Source organism: Patella vulgata, chromosome 1, assembly GCF_932274485.2.
Source record: "Patella vulgata chromosome 1, xgPatVulg1.2, whole genome shotgun sequence".
In the NCBI taxonomy this organism is placed as follows: Eukaryota; Metazoa; Mollusca; class Gastropoda; family Patellidae; genus Patella; species Patella vulgata.
Genome location: NC_065879.2, coordinates 87,745,783 through 87,762,566, shown reverse-complemented (window position 1 = coordinate 87,762,566; position 16,784 = coordinate 87,745,783). Strand labels below are relative to the sequence as shown.

At 38.2% G+C, this 16,784-nt stretch overlaps 1 protein-coding gene across 5 annotated transcripts in view; it reads left to right on the top strand.

Annotated features, from left to right (window-relative positions):
- LOC126815438 (GTPase IMAP family member 7) overlaps positions 1–7,479 on the top strand; it is a 104,316-nt gene extending 96,837 nt beyond the window's left edge. The window contains exons 1-4 of one of the 5 annotated variants that reach the window (XR_008785864.1): positions 1,627–1,780; positions 5,195–5,286; positions 5,888–6,920; positions 6,967–7,479. Coding sequence is in view for 4 of the 5 variants with exons in the window: in XM_050541323.2 (XP_050397280.1) it covers positions 5,262–5,286; positions 5,888–6,819 (957 nt within the window). In the remaining variant the exon portion in view is untranslated. Of the gene's footprint in view, positions 1–1,626; positions 1,781–2,718; positions 2,738–3,273; positions 3,293–5,194; positions 5,287–5,887 lie in introns of those variants that run through there. The other 4 variants (XM_050541104.2, XM_050541181.2, XM_050541252.2 and 1 more) reach the window with 4 other exon arrangements.
- Positions 7,480–16,784: the final 9,305 nt, after the last annotated feature.

Here is a 16,784-nt window from a genome sequence, read left to right as displayed (position 1 = left end):
GGAAAGGAAGGCCGGAGAAGAGCACGAAAAAATGCAGCTGGAGTAGAGCGCCTGCCGTCAATTACGCATTGAAGAAGATACGAAGGCAAAACTCCAGCAGGACACACTACTCCAAGAAAAAGAGAAATTGGAAGACAAAATAGAAACTGAAAGACAACGACTTGAACAAAAGCGACGATAAATGGCACAGGAGGAAGAGAGGTTACGCGAAGAGGAAGAAAGAAGGCGTATTGAACAAGAGGAACTAAAAGAGAAGAGACGATTCGAAGAAGAAATGACAAAATTGGAAGAAGAGCGACACGAGAGACTAATGGAGTTTGAAAAGCAGCGAAAAGAAAAAGAACGAATAATTAAAGAAGAAGAGCAAACATTGCAAGATTCGCGTGAGTGCCTCCGTCGTGAGCTTGAAAATAACGATCGGTTTGTCAACAAAGTAAACAAATTCTTTGTCAGTGCATGGGGAGGCTTCCGTTCATTATTTGAATAAGATGCTTATTCAAACATACATTATGACGTCACATTAATAATGATGTCATTGTATTAATCATTAAACATACATTATGCAAAAGCTATATTCGCCTATTGCAGGTCTTTCTTTGGGCCTGAAATGTTATCTAAATTATTAATTAGACATTAATTAACTTATCCAGCCCATAATCAACTCTCCATGGCGATGTTTATTGGATTAGGTTCCGATTTGCTGTTTGCCTTCCATTCATATAATTAAATCATGAAATGGATAATAGAGACTATGTTTTTTTTATCCTGCCGACTTAGTAATTAATGGTGAGCGAGGCTTGGCCGAAAATTTGAACGGCTCACTAAGAAAATGTGAAAAACCAGGTGATCTCAATTGAGTATTAACTGTTGTTTACTTATAAGTTCATAGTTATGTTTTTCATTATTAAGTTTGAGTCATTCTATATGTGTCTATGACTAGTCTCTGCCTACGGTTGTATGCCGTCTGACTTGCCATGTTTTTATTTTGAAAAATTCAAATATTTTTCATATATATTTAGCCAGGTGTGCCGCTATGTATACATGTGTTTCAAGGTGTGCGGTTGGCAAAAAAGGGCTGAGAACCACTGTACTAATCAATTCAACAATATGTGTACAAAGACTCGTTGTTATTGCATAGTGGCAAGTAACTTTGCTTGAAGAGTAGACTAGTTTTACAATTTGATTAATCAAATGTTTTTCTAACTCGTTTTTCGTTTTATGTTCTGTATTTTATCGGACTAAATTTTAAATAACATCTGATAAGTTTTATCATCGTGTCGCTTCTTGTGTAATTCTGGCCAACACACGCCAACAGTCAATAGGACCGCACCACACGTAAACAAAACCGATAAGACAAACCCACGGATAAATTGAAATGAAATTAAATAGGGTTTAACGTCCTACTGTTCTGCACCTAACCTGGGCTAATGAAGACGGGCATACGCCATACAGTGTGCTATGGGGGAAATTTTGTCCGGGCAGTGGCGCTACGGCCTACTCTTATATCGAATTTGATGTGCAGGGAGACCTTGAGCTGTATTCTACCCATTTCATAAAAGGATTTTTCTAGAAATAGTCATTTGTCTGTCCCATTGAGTTGTTTATAAAGACACCTGCATTATAACACGTGACGTTGGGGGCGTAGTCTAATCATGCCAAATAACATAACAACATATGACGCATACTAGTATAATAACTTGTCATTCCCGTTTTCACCGGCCACACAGTTAGTTGCCCTCGTTGCCTTCTGCAGTTTATCAACCCACAATAAGCATAAAACGTAAGTTGACTATTTCATTTCATTGAATTTAAAACCGCGGTGTTTCAGAGAGTAAAACGCTGACTGGATAACTTAGAGGTCCCGGCAGTACCGGATCCTGCGCCCCCTTTCAGGCCCCCCCCCCCCCAAAAAAAAAAATTCTGGGTCATATTAATATTTCATCCCGGACGGAGCCAACCAGTTCCTGGGCTAAGGGGGCGAGGATTGGAGCCCCGGGCAGTAAGGGATATTGGGGGCCCGATACACTCAAGGGGGTGGAGTACATACTAGTACGATCCGCGATCAGTACGAACAATTTGAACAAACAACAATGGGGCCCCCGCACAGTTGGTATGTCCTGCCCCCCCCCCCCCCCCACAAGGTTAATCGGCGCTGAGTCCCGGGTTCAATCCCCTGTTGGACGAGAAAGTTCCTCTGGAGAATCTGATATCGAGCTTAGATCACAGCGAGGACCTTCAGATTTACTAAGTGTTTATGTCATGATGGCGGAAATTATTTATTAGTTTCCATCTTCATTACACGTGTCACCTGAATATAAATCAGGACTCACGTGAAGAGCTACCATTTACGAGTACGTATCTATGTATTTATCATAACAGTCCAGAATCTTACATAATGCATCTTTAATAAGTAACGAAATATAATGATATGAAATGGGGATCGGCTTCATACTTTTCTGAACCGACCCGTGTTATGGTATGAGGAGAATCGTGTACCATAATGCGTTTCAGTGCCATTTGTGGTAAGGGTCTCAAAGAACGAGGCTTGTACCTTGTCTCCAAATTTCAGCTCAAAATATTGAGTCGTTTGGACGTGAACGTTAAAACTGCTTATACGGACACGTAACCCTTTTAAGATTTCGGGTCAATTTTTTCGTTGGGTGAACTGATAATCGATTTCCGTTTCTTGAGAGGTCTATATAGTGAATGACCCATGTGGTGTACTTGATAACGAAAGGTAAATTTTAACTACACATTTTTTTTTATTAAAAAAATGTCTGGTTTTATCCAGACACCGCATAATACAGCTTGCGACACCGATCTCCATTTCCAGATGAAAACTGGCGGGTTTAAGTTGTTTGAAAACGTATGTAATATTGAGTTAGTTGCTCGGCACTTAGGTAGAGGATTTTAAGGCATTTTAACACAAAATTAAGCAGTTTTATTCTCCAAAATATTATAGGGATTAGCCCTTTAATACAGGTACATGACGTTGGGGGCGTGTTCGTGAAAGCTATTCGCTCATAACAAATAACTTTGATTTTGGAGAAATAGTATTCTCCAGAAAAGCCATGTTACGTAAGTATGACGAATAGGAGATATAAAAAAAGGGTATGAGAAGGATATTTTCATAAAAAGATTTTTCTAGTAAGAGTCATTTTTGGAGAAATAGTATTCTACAGAATAATAACCTGTCTCCAGCTGGCGATTTCATTCGAGTGTTTGGCAGCTGTACAGTTATTTACCGTCGTTGACATCTGCAGTTTATCAATTAACCCACAATAAGCATATAGTAAGTTGACTGCTACTTAAATTTAGAAATGAAATGAAATGGGGTTTAACGTCCTACTGTTCTGCTCCTAAGCTGGGCCAATGAAGACGGGCATACGCCATACAGTGTGCTATGAGGGAAATTTTGCCCGGGCAGCGGCACTACGACCTACTCTTATATCGAATTCCAACTGCTAAGGGATATTTTACGTGCTCGATTTTTCGTCCCATTAGACGACTAGACAGCTGTCCTTGTCAGGCCCTCCGTCCTGCATCACTGACAAGAGGAAACCACGCTGGAAAATCTGGATGAACTTTCTCTGCCAATGCAGGGATCGAACACCCGACCTCCAGGTTAGCGAGCCAGCGTCTTACTCGCTTAGCCACCATGGCTCCTCCAACAGAGAAACAAAACATGCAAATTTAAAACACTCCAGCATGCTTATTAGAAGCCACGCCTACATTCTAAAAATAGTCCACGCTACTTGCGTCAATATCCAGTATTGTTCATCGTAATCGAATTTAAAGATGCATCGTGTAAGATTAAGACAAAGGGCTGGTCGTTTTCTCTATTATTATTATTATTATTGTTCGATTTATATAGCGCTTCATTACACGTGAAGTGTTTCTAAGCGCATATCACAAACATATACTTCAAACACACAAAAACAATCAAAATCAGGAGAACATAATTAAACACAGCTGCCTGTTAGGCGCTATTATTCAAAGGTTTATATCCAACAAATCAACCGGCTAATCTCTATATTGAACTCAGTCGAGGTATTACCTGATGAACACCTACACCAAGTAGAGTTCAAAAATAAAAACGAAGTTTAAAAGAATCAACTTCATTAACAAAAATTAAACAATCAAAAACTAAACTGATAAATCAAATTCAAACGAAACAAATAAAACAAAGAAAATGAAAAGAGCAGTTCATTACCATTCTACATTAACAAAATAAAGGAAATCAACTTGTGAAAATTTGTTAAAAAAAATAAGAGCAAAGTAACACTAATGTTAATACTTTTTTAACGAACACATCATAAATATAATTAATTTTACCTATAATATCTATTTCAGAAATCAGACTTTATTTTGCAAATAAAATAATCCAAAGAGTTGTGTACGACCATTATATTTAAACAGTATATTATGCTGTTATATATATGATAAAGTTAATGTTAACAATTTGATAATTACTATATTTAATTTGTTAAATGTTGCCCTATGATAAAGTTGGATTCTGCTTTCTCTTGTTCAATCCATGCATCAACTGTTTCTATAGTTATGTCTAGAACATATATTATAAAACATCTCCCAAAATAATGCAAGTAAGATTAAGTACTGTTTGTACTAAAATTTTTACAATTCATATAATGTACATAAAGTAATAAACCATTAAACATGGTCAGGAACAATGTCTTATTTAGAAAATTAAACTACAATATATTAGGATGGCAGTCGGAAGTCTGTGTAAATACAACAATTTATGGAATACATGTATAAAGATTACCCTGTAGATATTATTGTGCCAGGAAAATGTTTACATTTTATGAACAATAATAAATTTCTCCCCCAAACGGTACATGATACCACACTTGGAATTTGATTTTTCATATAGCCTTACGCTGTCGCAAATGACAGCATCCCGCACAAACACCGCCCCAAGGTACGCCCCCCCCCCCCACACGCCACAACCCACCCTGCAGACACTAATGTGCCAGGAAAATGATTACATTTCCTGAAAGACAACACATTCCTCTACCAAATGGTATGCGACAACACACTTAGAATTTGACCTATAATAGTTTAGAGATTCATAAGCAGCCTATTTTCCAAATTATGGCTCGACACAAACCTGACCTTTATAATTTTCTCTATGGCTTTAAATATTTTACTAATTCAATAACATTTATTACAGAGTTTACTATCAACCCATACGAATACATTGATATAGATTTATTAGTTGTAAGGCAGTTTAAAGAATTATGGCGGAATCCAGTATAAAAAATGGTAGGTGTAATTTTGTTAGGTTTATATTTCGTGATATTACACTACATTTTAATCAAAACTACTTTCAGTCATCATGGTGTTCTGTCAATCTATGCTTGGGGGTGGGTACAACATCGCTGGCAGTCCTCACGGAATCTTATAAAATATTTGAAATAGAGAGAGAGAGAGAGAGAGAGAGAGAGAGAGGGAGAGTTGGGATTTAACGTCCACTCGACACAAACAAGGTCATTTCGGGACTAACATATGGTTTAATTTTATTTCAATAATTCGCTTGCGCGTAGGGGTCTTTAGCAGTGGGAGGACCCGGAGAAAACCCGCGAGGTTGGACAGGCGACCCTACTTCTTGTCACGTGCAAGAATCTGGATAAACTTTCTCGGCCAATGCAGGGATCGAACACCCGACCTCCAGGCTAGCGAGCCATCGTCTTACCCACTTAGCCACGTGCCCCCCCCCCCCTCGTTAAGACAAAGTTCATTGACAGGTACATTGTTTTTTGAATATGTAGTTTCCTAATATTATTGGTATCTGCATATATCAAATTTAAAAATGGATATATAAAAAACTTAGAAATTATAATTATAATTTCCATTTTCATTTCAGAAATTAGAATGGTTATGGTCGGTAAAACGGGTGTGGGAAAAAGCGCGTTAGGGAATAGCTTACTGCGAAAAAAACACTTTGCATCGAGTGCTACTGGAACGTCCGTGACGTCTAAATGTAAATTTGGGAAAGGCAAGCTTCGTGATGGCACCGAGATCTGCATTATCGACACATCAGGGATTTTTGACACCAGAAAAAGTAACGAGGAAACGACGATGGAAATAGTACGGTGCATTGGCATGTCGTCCCCTGGTCCACACGTCTTTTTCTTTGTCCTCAGAATCGGCCGATTCACCGATGAGGAACTGAAAACCATAGATCATCTAGTGGCTATCTTTGGAGAGGACGTCATCAACCATGTTGTAATCGTCTTCACTGGTAAAGACAATCTATCACACGATGGGCTTACGTTCGAGAATTTTCTGCAAAAGGTTCCACCGAAACTCAACGCTTTAATTCGGAAATGTGGCTCACGTTGCGTCACCATAGACAATTATTCTAGAGTGGCCGAAGAAGTTCAAGCAGATGTTGATAGCATAATTAAGATGGTTCGTAAAACCATAAACCAAAATGGCGGAACTCACTATACAGGAGAAATGTACAGAGCGGCAGAGGAGGCACTCAAAGAAAAAATGAGGTTGATTGACGAAGAAAAAAAGCGAAAGGAAAGAGAGCTCAAAAAGAGATATGATGCACTTGAACGACGAGAGAAAGAACTAGAGGAGACTGCTACAAAACAAACACAGCAGTATGAAAATGAAAGGCAGAGACTAGTGGCTGAGATGGCGGCATTGAGGAATTCTAATCCTCGTCAACAAGTGCGAGAAGAGATGGAGTCGTCGGATGGCTTTCTTACAACACTGTTCAAGGCTATTGGAACTGCGATTGTTGGCGCTGTCACTGCTGTTGCTTCCCGGTGTACTATCAGTTAATAAGACATGATTTGTATACGGTCCATAAACAGTTTCGCTTTATGTCAAAATGACCGAATCTCTTTATGATTTCAATAAATATGTCTCGCTAATCCGCACACTGCCACTGGTTTCACTGGTTAGACTACAAGAGATTCTTGTGTACAACCCAAGTAGTCAGTCCAGAGGAGAACCTTGTTACAAGCCGTCCTTAGGAGATCAGCTTCAGGTCACATTCCTAAGGACCAAGTTAATGTACCTGTTTTTGGAGACAAAACTTTAATTGCAATTCTCATATCCATATTGTAGCTTATCAATCACTAAGAATTTGTAACTTTTCAATCACTAAGAATTTGTACCAATATTGTTAACTTATCAAACATTAAGAATTTGTATTAATATTGTTAACTTATCAATCAGTAAGAATGTGTACCAATATTGTTAACTTATCAAACATTAAGAATTTTTATTAATATTGTTAACTTATCAATCAGTAAGAATTTGTACCAATATTGTTAACTTATCAAACATTAAGAATTTGTACTAATATTGTTAACTTATCAATCAGTAAGAATTTGTACTAATATTGTTAACTTATCAATCAGTAAGAATTTGTACCAATATTGTTAACTTATCAAACATTAAGAATTTGTATTAATATTGTTAACTTATCAATCAGTAAGAATTTGTACCAATATTGTTAACTTATCAAACATTAAGAATTTGTATTAATATTGTTAACTTATCAATCAGTAAGAATTTGTACCAATATTGTTAACTTATCAATCAGTAAGAATGTGTACCAATATTGTTAACTTATCAAACATTAAGAATTTTTATTAATATTGTTAACTTATCAAACATTAAGAATTTGTACCAATATTGTTAACTCATCAATACGTTACATTATTATTTATGTTCTGCTGTAATTTATGTTGATGTATTGTTAAACAAGAATATAAACATCTGAACAACAAACAAGATATATCTTTTCATTTATCGTCGTAACTATTTAAAGGCTTGATGGGTCAATTAGCGATATAGGAATGCCTTGCCAACTACAATATTGTAAAAGTGCAATCTGGTTAAAACGCAGATCCTACTTCGTTTCGTTTCTATAGTTCAAAATTTCGTTTTACTTGTCTTTACTACTGTAGGTCATCGAAAGTATAAAAAAACAACGAAACGAAATATAGATCTGTATTTTAATCAGATTGAGATCACAAAAACATTTTAACACACATTAATAAAACAGTTCATATGAAAGAAAATGAGATTAAAGGTCGCATTGTCTGGATTCTTTGGAAGCTTACAGTAGACGAAATTGGGTTTAAAAGCACGTATTAATGAAATATGAGTGTATATAAAGTGATTTATATTCAATTTCTTAAAACATATTGTAATTTGTAATCAATTATGTTCGGTTAAATACGTGAACAGTACAGTCGTCTGCGCCTGCTGGGTCCATATTAATTGCTTCCGTCTTGTCGTATAGGATATGACAGTAGGACGTTAGACCCCGTTTCATTTCATTTCATTTATAGGATATTTAGTTACAAATGGCACCCGAAACCATGGAATACACGACCCTTGTACTGATTATACAATTCTCAATGTCTCGTAAGATATCAACATCAATATTGATTGAAATTGACCAATATTGAATTCAAATTCGTGTTTTTAATTTCGAATATTGTGAAAAATATTGAGTAACAGGTTTAGCTTCTTTAATGTCCTATTTTCTGCATCGACTGATAATGAAATGAAATGAAATGAAATGAAATGAAATGAGGTTTAACGTCCTACTGTTCTGCTCCTATGCTGGGCTCTTGAAGACGGGCATACGCCATACAGTGTGCTATGAGGGAAATTTTGCCCGGACAGCGGCACTATGGCCTACTCTTATATCGAATTCCAACTGCCAAGGGATCTTTTACGTGCATTCCAATGTATACACGGGACCTCAGTTTTTCGTCTCATCCGAAAGACTAGACAGCTGTTCTTGTCAGCCCTCCGTCCTGCATCACTGACAAGGGGGAACCACGCCGGAAAATCTGGATGAACTTTCTCGGCCAATACAGGGATTGAACACCCGACCTCTAGGCTAGCGAGCCAGCGTCTTACCCACTGATAATGAATACAGACAGACGGAATACAGTCTGCTACGACGACCTACTCTTCTTTCGAATTCTAAATGGCAATGGTTCTTTTACGTGTACGCCAATCTGTACGCGGGACATCGGTGTTTAGTCCTATCCGAACGGCTATACATTGTCCCTTGCCAGGCCCACCGTCCTGCACCACTGGCAAGGAGGTACCACGCCGGAAAATCCAGCGGGACGTTCTCGATCAACGCCAGGATCGAGCACAGGATCTCCAGATTGTAGTAATTGTTTATTACCAAATACATAGTATTATCGGTTTTACAAAACAATAAAGTAGTGATGGCGGATATGTACAATTATGTAGGATATCTCTATAAGCGAGATTTCATTACAAAATTTACAAATTTTCCTAAAATATTTAACAATATACAATTTTCATTATTCAGCAGTTCAATGAATTTAAAGATTAAAGATACATTATGTAAGATTTAGATAAAGAACTAGTCATTCTTGCTATAATAGTTCGAAAGTAGATGATGTAAAATGAATAATTTGAAAATTTCATTCAAATTACTCTATTGCAAGCGAAGATATTAGTCTTTGAAGGTTTGACAGACGTGTGCAATAATTTCAACCACCGTACTGGTTGATCGAAGCTAAGTCTCGGTCCTCCATATTTGATTAAATCAAAGTATCGCTGAACCATTCTAATCTATTTAATATCGGAGAAATCTGATGCCATCGAGAGTTGATTAAGGCCTGAACCAGTTAATTAATGTCTAATTAATACTTTAGAAAACATTTCAGGCTTAAAGAAAGGCCTGCAATAGGCAGATTTAGCTCTTGCATAATGCATGTTTAATGTTTCTTTTTCAATAGTATTTGTCTATATACTTTTCTCTTAAGTCTGGGATTTACAAGCTAGACGTTAACTAGCTGACGTCTTCCTTAATGAGCCATCGTGGCTACCAGCTGGGATTAAAAAGCGTACGTCTACGGATGGGACGAAAAACTCACGTCCCGTGTAAAAATTGATAGTTCGTCTAAACAAATCTATCGGCAGCTTAAATGTGAAAACAAGTGTTAGAAAAAAATACACACGAAACCAAATAGATAAAAGTTACGATGTTTGTGAAATGGTTGAGTGCAGATTGTTAGGTATACCTGTGCATGGAAGTTGAGATATGGCTGTGTATATATTAGAACATATAAGAATTCAAATATTTTATGATGTTCAACAATTGCCCATGCTGTGTACCAAAATGTGACGTAAGCTTGTAAATTACAACAACACAATAGGTGAGATAATCCTTTATGAATAATGTAATCAATACTTTGGGGTTTTTTCCATGTAATGGGTATTCCCAGAGAATTTGTTTTTCCCAATAAATTGAATCAACAATAGACACACGAAATTAACATAACTGTACATTCTTTGTTATGTATTCGCACCCGTGATCAAGTGGGATTATTTTTTTAAAACCATGACTCAACGATTGTAAGTGCGTCGACTTGAAAACGTTATATTATATCTATCTAGCCAGGTAACATTTATATATTTAGTTTTTGTAATTTGTTTCAGGTAATATATGTGGGAATGAGAGAGAGGGAGAGAGAGAGAGGGGGAGAGAGAAAGGGAGAAATGGGGTTTAACGTCCACTCGACACAAACTAGGTCATTTCGGGACTAACATGGTTCAATTTTATTTCCATAATTCGCTTGCGCATAGGGGTCTTTAGCAGTGGGAGGAAACCGGAGGACCCGCAGAAAACCCACGAGGTTGGACAGGCGACCCTACTCCTTGTCACGTACAACCGGGGATTCGAAACCACGCCAGTTGACTCAATGACAGACTTAATGATACAGCGTGCACGTGCTAACCACTAAGCCATCCAACCCCCCATGTGGGAATGAATCTTTAGATTTTTTAATGTCCTGATAAGTGACAAACGACATATAACCATATACATGTACCCCAGTGGAGCCGCGATGGCTCAGTGAGTAAGATGCTGGTAGTCTAACCAGTAAGTCTCTGGTTCGCCCCAAGTGTTCGTCGAGAAAGTTTCTCCGGATTTTATGGTGTCGTTTCTCCTTGTATGTTTACCTAAGAAAAACAAGTCAAACATCGGATTTGATTAACCAACCAACACTACTTTTTGGTTAGGAAACCGTACCGCCCCACCAAAACAAAAACCTGCTTTTGTGGAACTTGCTGCAACCTCTCGTAGATCTCGTTTACGCGCGTCTGGCAAATTTAAACGATGACTTCAAACAGTGAGTGGCTCTAAAATCAACACAAAAGCTTTATATTTTTAATGGTATAACGATGGACCAAATAATAGTATTATAAAGTCCATACATATAATAACCAATCGGTTTTACATTTGTACATAAATTACGCAACTATTGTCATCGTTCGTTTCTCTTTAGGTACTCAACAACGACAACGAATTAGAAACTTTAAAAGCAAAGAATAAAACGCCGACCCGATCATGTCCGGTAAGTATTTTATTTTAATTTAATATAAAACCGTTGGAAATGAAATGAAATGAAATGGGGTTTAACGCCCTACTCTCCTGCCCCGAACTGGGATAATGAAGACGGGCATACGCCATTCCTAATGCTATGAGGGAAATTTTGCCCGGACAGTTGCACAACGGTCTACTTTTATATCGAATTCCAACTGTCAAGGGATCTTTTATGGGCACGCCAATGTGTACACGGGACCTCGGTTTTTGTCCCATCCGAACGACTAGACAGCTGTCCTTGTCAGGCCCTCCGGCCTGCATTACTGACAAGGGGAAAGCACGCTGGAAAATCTGGATGCATTTTCTCGGCCAATGCAGGGATCGAACACCCGAACTCCAGACTAGCGAGCCAGCGTCTTACCCACTTAGCTACCGCGACCCCTTAAACCGTCGGTGTATCAAACTTGTTCTTTTAATCATTAAAGGGCCAATCCCGATAATTTTTGGGAGAATAAAACTGCTTAATTTTGTGTGAAAATCCTCTACCTAAAGGCTTAGCAACTAACTCAATATTTGTGATACGTTTTCAAACAACTTAAACCCGCCAGTCTTCATCTGGAAATGAAGACCGGTGTGCCAAGTTGTATCATAAAAATAATGTGTAGGTGAAATTTACCTTTCCTCATCAAGTACAGCACATGGGTCATGCTCTGTATAGACCTCTAAATAGATTATCAGGTCACCCAAATTGACCTAAAATCTTAAAAGGGTTACGAGTCCGGATAAGCATTTTTGACATTCACGTCCAAAATTTTGAGACAAGTTGAAATTTTGAGACAAGATACATACACAATTCCTCTATATTTTGGTGCTTAAATTCCATTCGTACTCGGACTTTTATTTTTGAGACTCTTTTCATATCGGGATAGTCCCTTTAAATGAACAGTGATGTCCTCTCGTTCACATATTCGTGGGGGTTATATTATATACGTAGTAAGTTCTTGACCTTTAGAGGGTTTTAAATTGGGAATTTTGGGACTAACATATGGTACACTTTTATATCAATAATTCCTTGTGTGTAGGGGTCTTGATCTGTGAAAGGAAACATGAGGTCCCAGACAGGTGACCCTACTCCTTGTCACGTACAAGCGGGAAAATCATAACCACGCCACTTAAGTCAATGGTGGATCTTATGATCTGACTCGTTTCCCCCCCCCCCCCGCCCCGCCCCGCCCGCCCCACCCCGCCCCATCAGATACAAAAGCATACCTAGACTACATAAAGGGTACCAAATCAAAAAAAGAATGTCTGCCACATCACGTTATCAGTAAGGCCAATACACCCATGGCCAATATACACATCCAATTATACAAACAGTGACACAATTTGTTAAGGGGAGATAACTTCATTCTCCAAATCGACACAACAAAGACCATCATTTGGTTTGTCTTCTACTTGCAGAAATTCGAATGGTTTTGGTTGGAAAGACTGGCACTGGAAAGAGTGCTTTGGGAAACAGTTTGCTACAGAAAAGGGTTTTTGAGTCAAACAGTTACGCTACTTCCGTAACCAGCTCCTGTCAATTGGGATCGAGGCGACTTCAAGATGGAAGCAAATTGGATGTAGTAGATACACCCGGAATATTCGATACACGCAATGACGTCACTGAAACATCAAAAGAGGTTGCAAGATGCATCGCTCTGTCGTCACCAGGTCCTCACATCTTTGTCTTGGTTTTGAAGATTGGTCGATATACCCAAGAAGAGATGAAAACCATTCAACATCTCAAAGATCTTTTCGGCGAACACGTGATGAGATATGTAATTGTGGTATTCACGGGTAAGGATGCACTTGATTACGAGGATATGACTCTTCGTGAACATATTAAGAACAGCCCAGAACAGCTGAGATCAGTAATCCACCAATGCAAAGACAGAATAGCCAGCATCAATAACAGGGCTGATCCTTACTCTCTTCAAGCTGATGTGTCATCTGTCATTCAATTAGTCAAGCAAACCATACAAGGGAATAGCGGTACGCATTACTCCGGAGAAATGTTTGAAACAGCCAATGAGGCCGTGCAATCCCGACTACGACAAGAGGCGGCGGAAAAATTGAAAGCGGAGCAAGAGCTTCGCAGAAGAGAATTGGAGCTGGAACAACGGGAGAATCGTTCAAGAGAATTGGCGCTAGAACAGGCGATTCGGGGAATGCAATTGGGACGCCCGCGACGGGTTAGAGTAGTTACAACCGTTTGCCAGACGAGAGTTAGATACGTGCGTCATGAAGAACCACAATGTAATATACAATAACGACGACATTTAGGTTCAGGATGGTCATAGGCGTATGGGCTCGATAAATGTTAGGAGGTCAGAACCTCAAATATCCCAAAATATTCAGGTCAAAAGGCGGAGGATTGAAGCTTAACGTGTTGGGACCCCCCTCCCTAGAAAATTTGGAAAATTTGAAGACCGCAAACGCATTTTCCTCCTGTTCCAGCCCGTGAATACAACAATTTCAAAGTGATCTAATACAGCCTACCTTAGGTGGTGAAATCGAATTCAAATCAACAGTTTACAGTCAACGGAGACCCGACCGTCGGGAGAAAATTTAAAAAATTTAACTGCCGCAAATTTAACTGCTATTCCAGCTCGTGAATACAGCAGCTTCAATGTGGTCCTGCATAGTCTACCATAGGGTATTGGGCTGGAATAGCAGTAACTTCAAATTTTCCAATCGTTTTGCAACCTAGATCCCACTCTATGCCGATTTGAATTCCCAACCTACCAATCAGACTGACGCAGCTGCATTCACAAATAATAAACGATGCCCGAAAAGTGTCGCGTAAAGTAAAGCGTTTCCAGACAAAATGTTTTAATCCATAGTCAGTTCAGTAAAAATTTGCGGTAAATAAAATTAGTGTTTTATTAGATTTCGGGCACTTTATTTTGCCAACAAGATGAAATCATAACGTTTGTTTTTGTTATCCGTCTGCCCCAATAATCAGATTGCCCGATTGTTCGTACGCCTATGAGGATGATGACCACGCCCAATGGAAAGCAATCGCAAATTCGAAAATTGCACATGACACTTATTGCCGTAGTATCCTAATCTGATCAGACTGAAGACTAAGGTCCCGCCAAGAGCAAAGGCCCACCAAAAGCAGGAGCCCATGCAATCCTTTTGTTTCTATTACTGTTAGTAAATTTGTTCGAAATTGTGAGCATTGAAGACACCAACAGAAAAAATTGACATTTTTTAATCTTGATTTTTTGTTAATCATTATTTTAAATTTTCTGCTCTTGTATTTCTGAAAAATAAACAAAATAGCTAGATCAGTCTAGATCAGTCTAGATCAGTCTAGCAAGTGTTGTTCTACAGTCTAGATCAGTCTAGCAAGTGTTGTTCTACGTTATGTAAGAGCTAAATCTGCATATTGCCGGTCTTTCTTTAGGCCTTAAATGTTATAAACTATTAATTAGACATCTATTAACATGAAAAGACAATCATCAACTCTCGATGTCATCTTATCTGTTCGAGTTTCATTGGATTTGAATCCGATCTACTGCTCAACGCTCATTGATGATTTAATCCAAAACTGGATAATCGAGACTATGTTTTTTTATCGTACCGACTTTAGTAATAGTGATCGAGGCTAGGTCTAAAAATCAATCGCTAATATCTCGGTTCAAAGTGAAGCAATGGACCGAAATTTTCAGCGTATACCCTTTACATTATCTAGTTTTTAACTATTCTGGTGAGAACTGCCAGCTCTTTATGTAATCTTTCATAATGTATCTTTAATATTTAGGCTTATATTTTGCTTTTTAAACATACATTATGCAAGAGTTAAATCTGTTTATTGCAGGTCTTTCTTTAGACCAGAAATGTTTTCTAAATTATTAATTAGACATTAATTAACTTATCCAGGCCATAATCAACTCTCACTGGCATCGGATTTCTCCGGTATTAAATAAATTAGAACGGTTCAGACATATTTTGATTTAAGCTAAAAATGGAAGAGCGAGACTTATCTTCGAACAACCAGTACGGTGGTTGAAATCATTGCACACGTCTTCACAAACCTTCAAAGGCTAACATCTTCGCTCGCAATAGAGTAATTTGAATGAAATTTTCAAATTATTCATTTTACATTATCTATTTGGGAACTATTATAGCAGGAATGGCTAGCTCTTTATCTAAATCTTACATAATGTATCTTTAATATAACTATTATAGCAAGAATGACCAGCTCTTTATCTAAATCTTACATAATGTATCTTTAATATAACTATTATAGCAAGAATGACCAGCTCTTTATCTAAATCTTACATAATGTATATTTAAATGATCGATGTGGTAGGTCAACATTAACCAAGTATTGTTGTGTACATGTATATATTTTCTTATTATATTTTCACATCCTATCATTGCTTAATAATGAATAGAGAAGCCTAGTCGAAACGTCGTTCAGTAATAAGCAGTAATTGTATTCCATAGAATTGTGACCTGTATATTCCAGTCTAATTACTAAATGCTATTGAAACAATTCAATACAGGCTATAAACTATACAAACTTTGAATAGTTTTACAGTGATTATACATATTTGAAAAATAATTTATTTTTGCCCACACTTCATCAAATTCCAACCGTCTACAAGGAATCTAAATTTGTTGATCGATCTGCATGGCTAGAAGCTGTTCCTTGAAATCATTTCAAGACAGGGGCATGGTGAATTCTAATTATACACGAGGTGCAAGAGTCTGTATGTGCACAAAAACCCAGATTTATGTCATTTAAGAGGTCGGGGAGGCTGGGGGTATTTTTAAGGCTGTGCCGAACGTAAAAAGAGTCGATTTGTAGCATACCTGGGCTACTTGGTCAGAGCACTGAAATCCGCATCGAAAACATTGATTGTTTCCATTTGAGAGTGGACGCAAAAACTGAAGGCAGCACAAACACTAATCCCATGACACAAAGCTTGGCAGAGTCCACGGTGGCTCAGTGAGTAAGACGTTGACTCGATCCCTGCGTTGACCGGGAAAGTACATCGGTATTTTCCGGCGTGGTTACCCCTTGTCGGTTGTGCAGGAAGGAGGGCTTTGCAAAGGACAGTGTATAGTCGTTCGAGTGGGACGAAAAACAGAGAACCCATGTGCACATTGGCGTGCACGTAAAAAAAAATCCTGGTAGATGGAATTCGATATAAGAGTAGGCCGTAGCGCCGCTGCGCGGACAAAATTTCCCTCATAGCACACTATGTGGCGTATGCCCGTAGCCATTAGCCCAGACGGGGCAGAATAGTAGGACGTTAATTAAACACTGCATGTATTTCATTTGCAAACCGTGTCATTGCGCCCCCTGTTTTCATTAACCCAGTCGGTGAAGACAAATAAACCCCATTTCATTCGC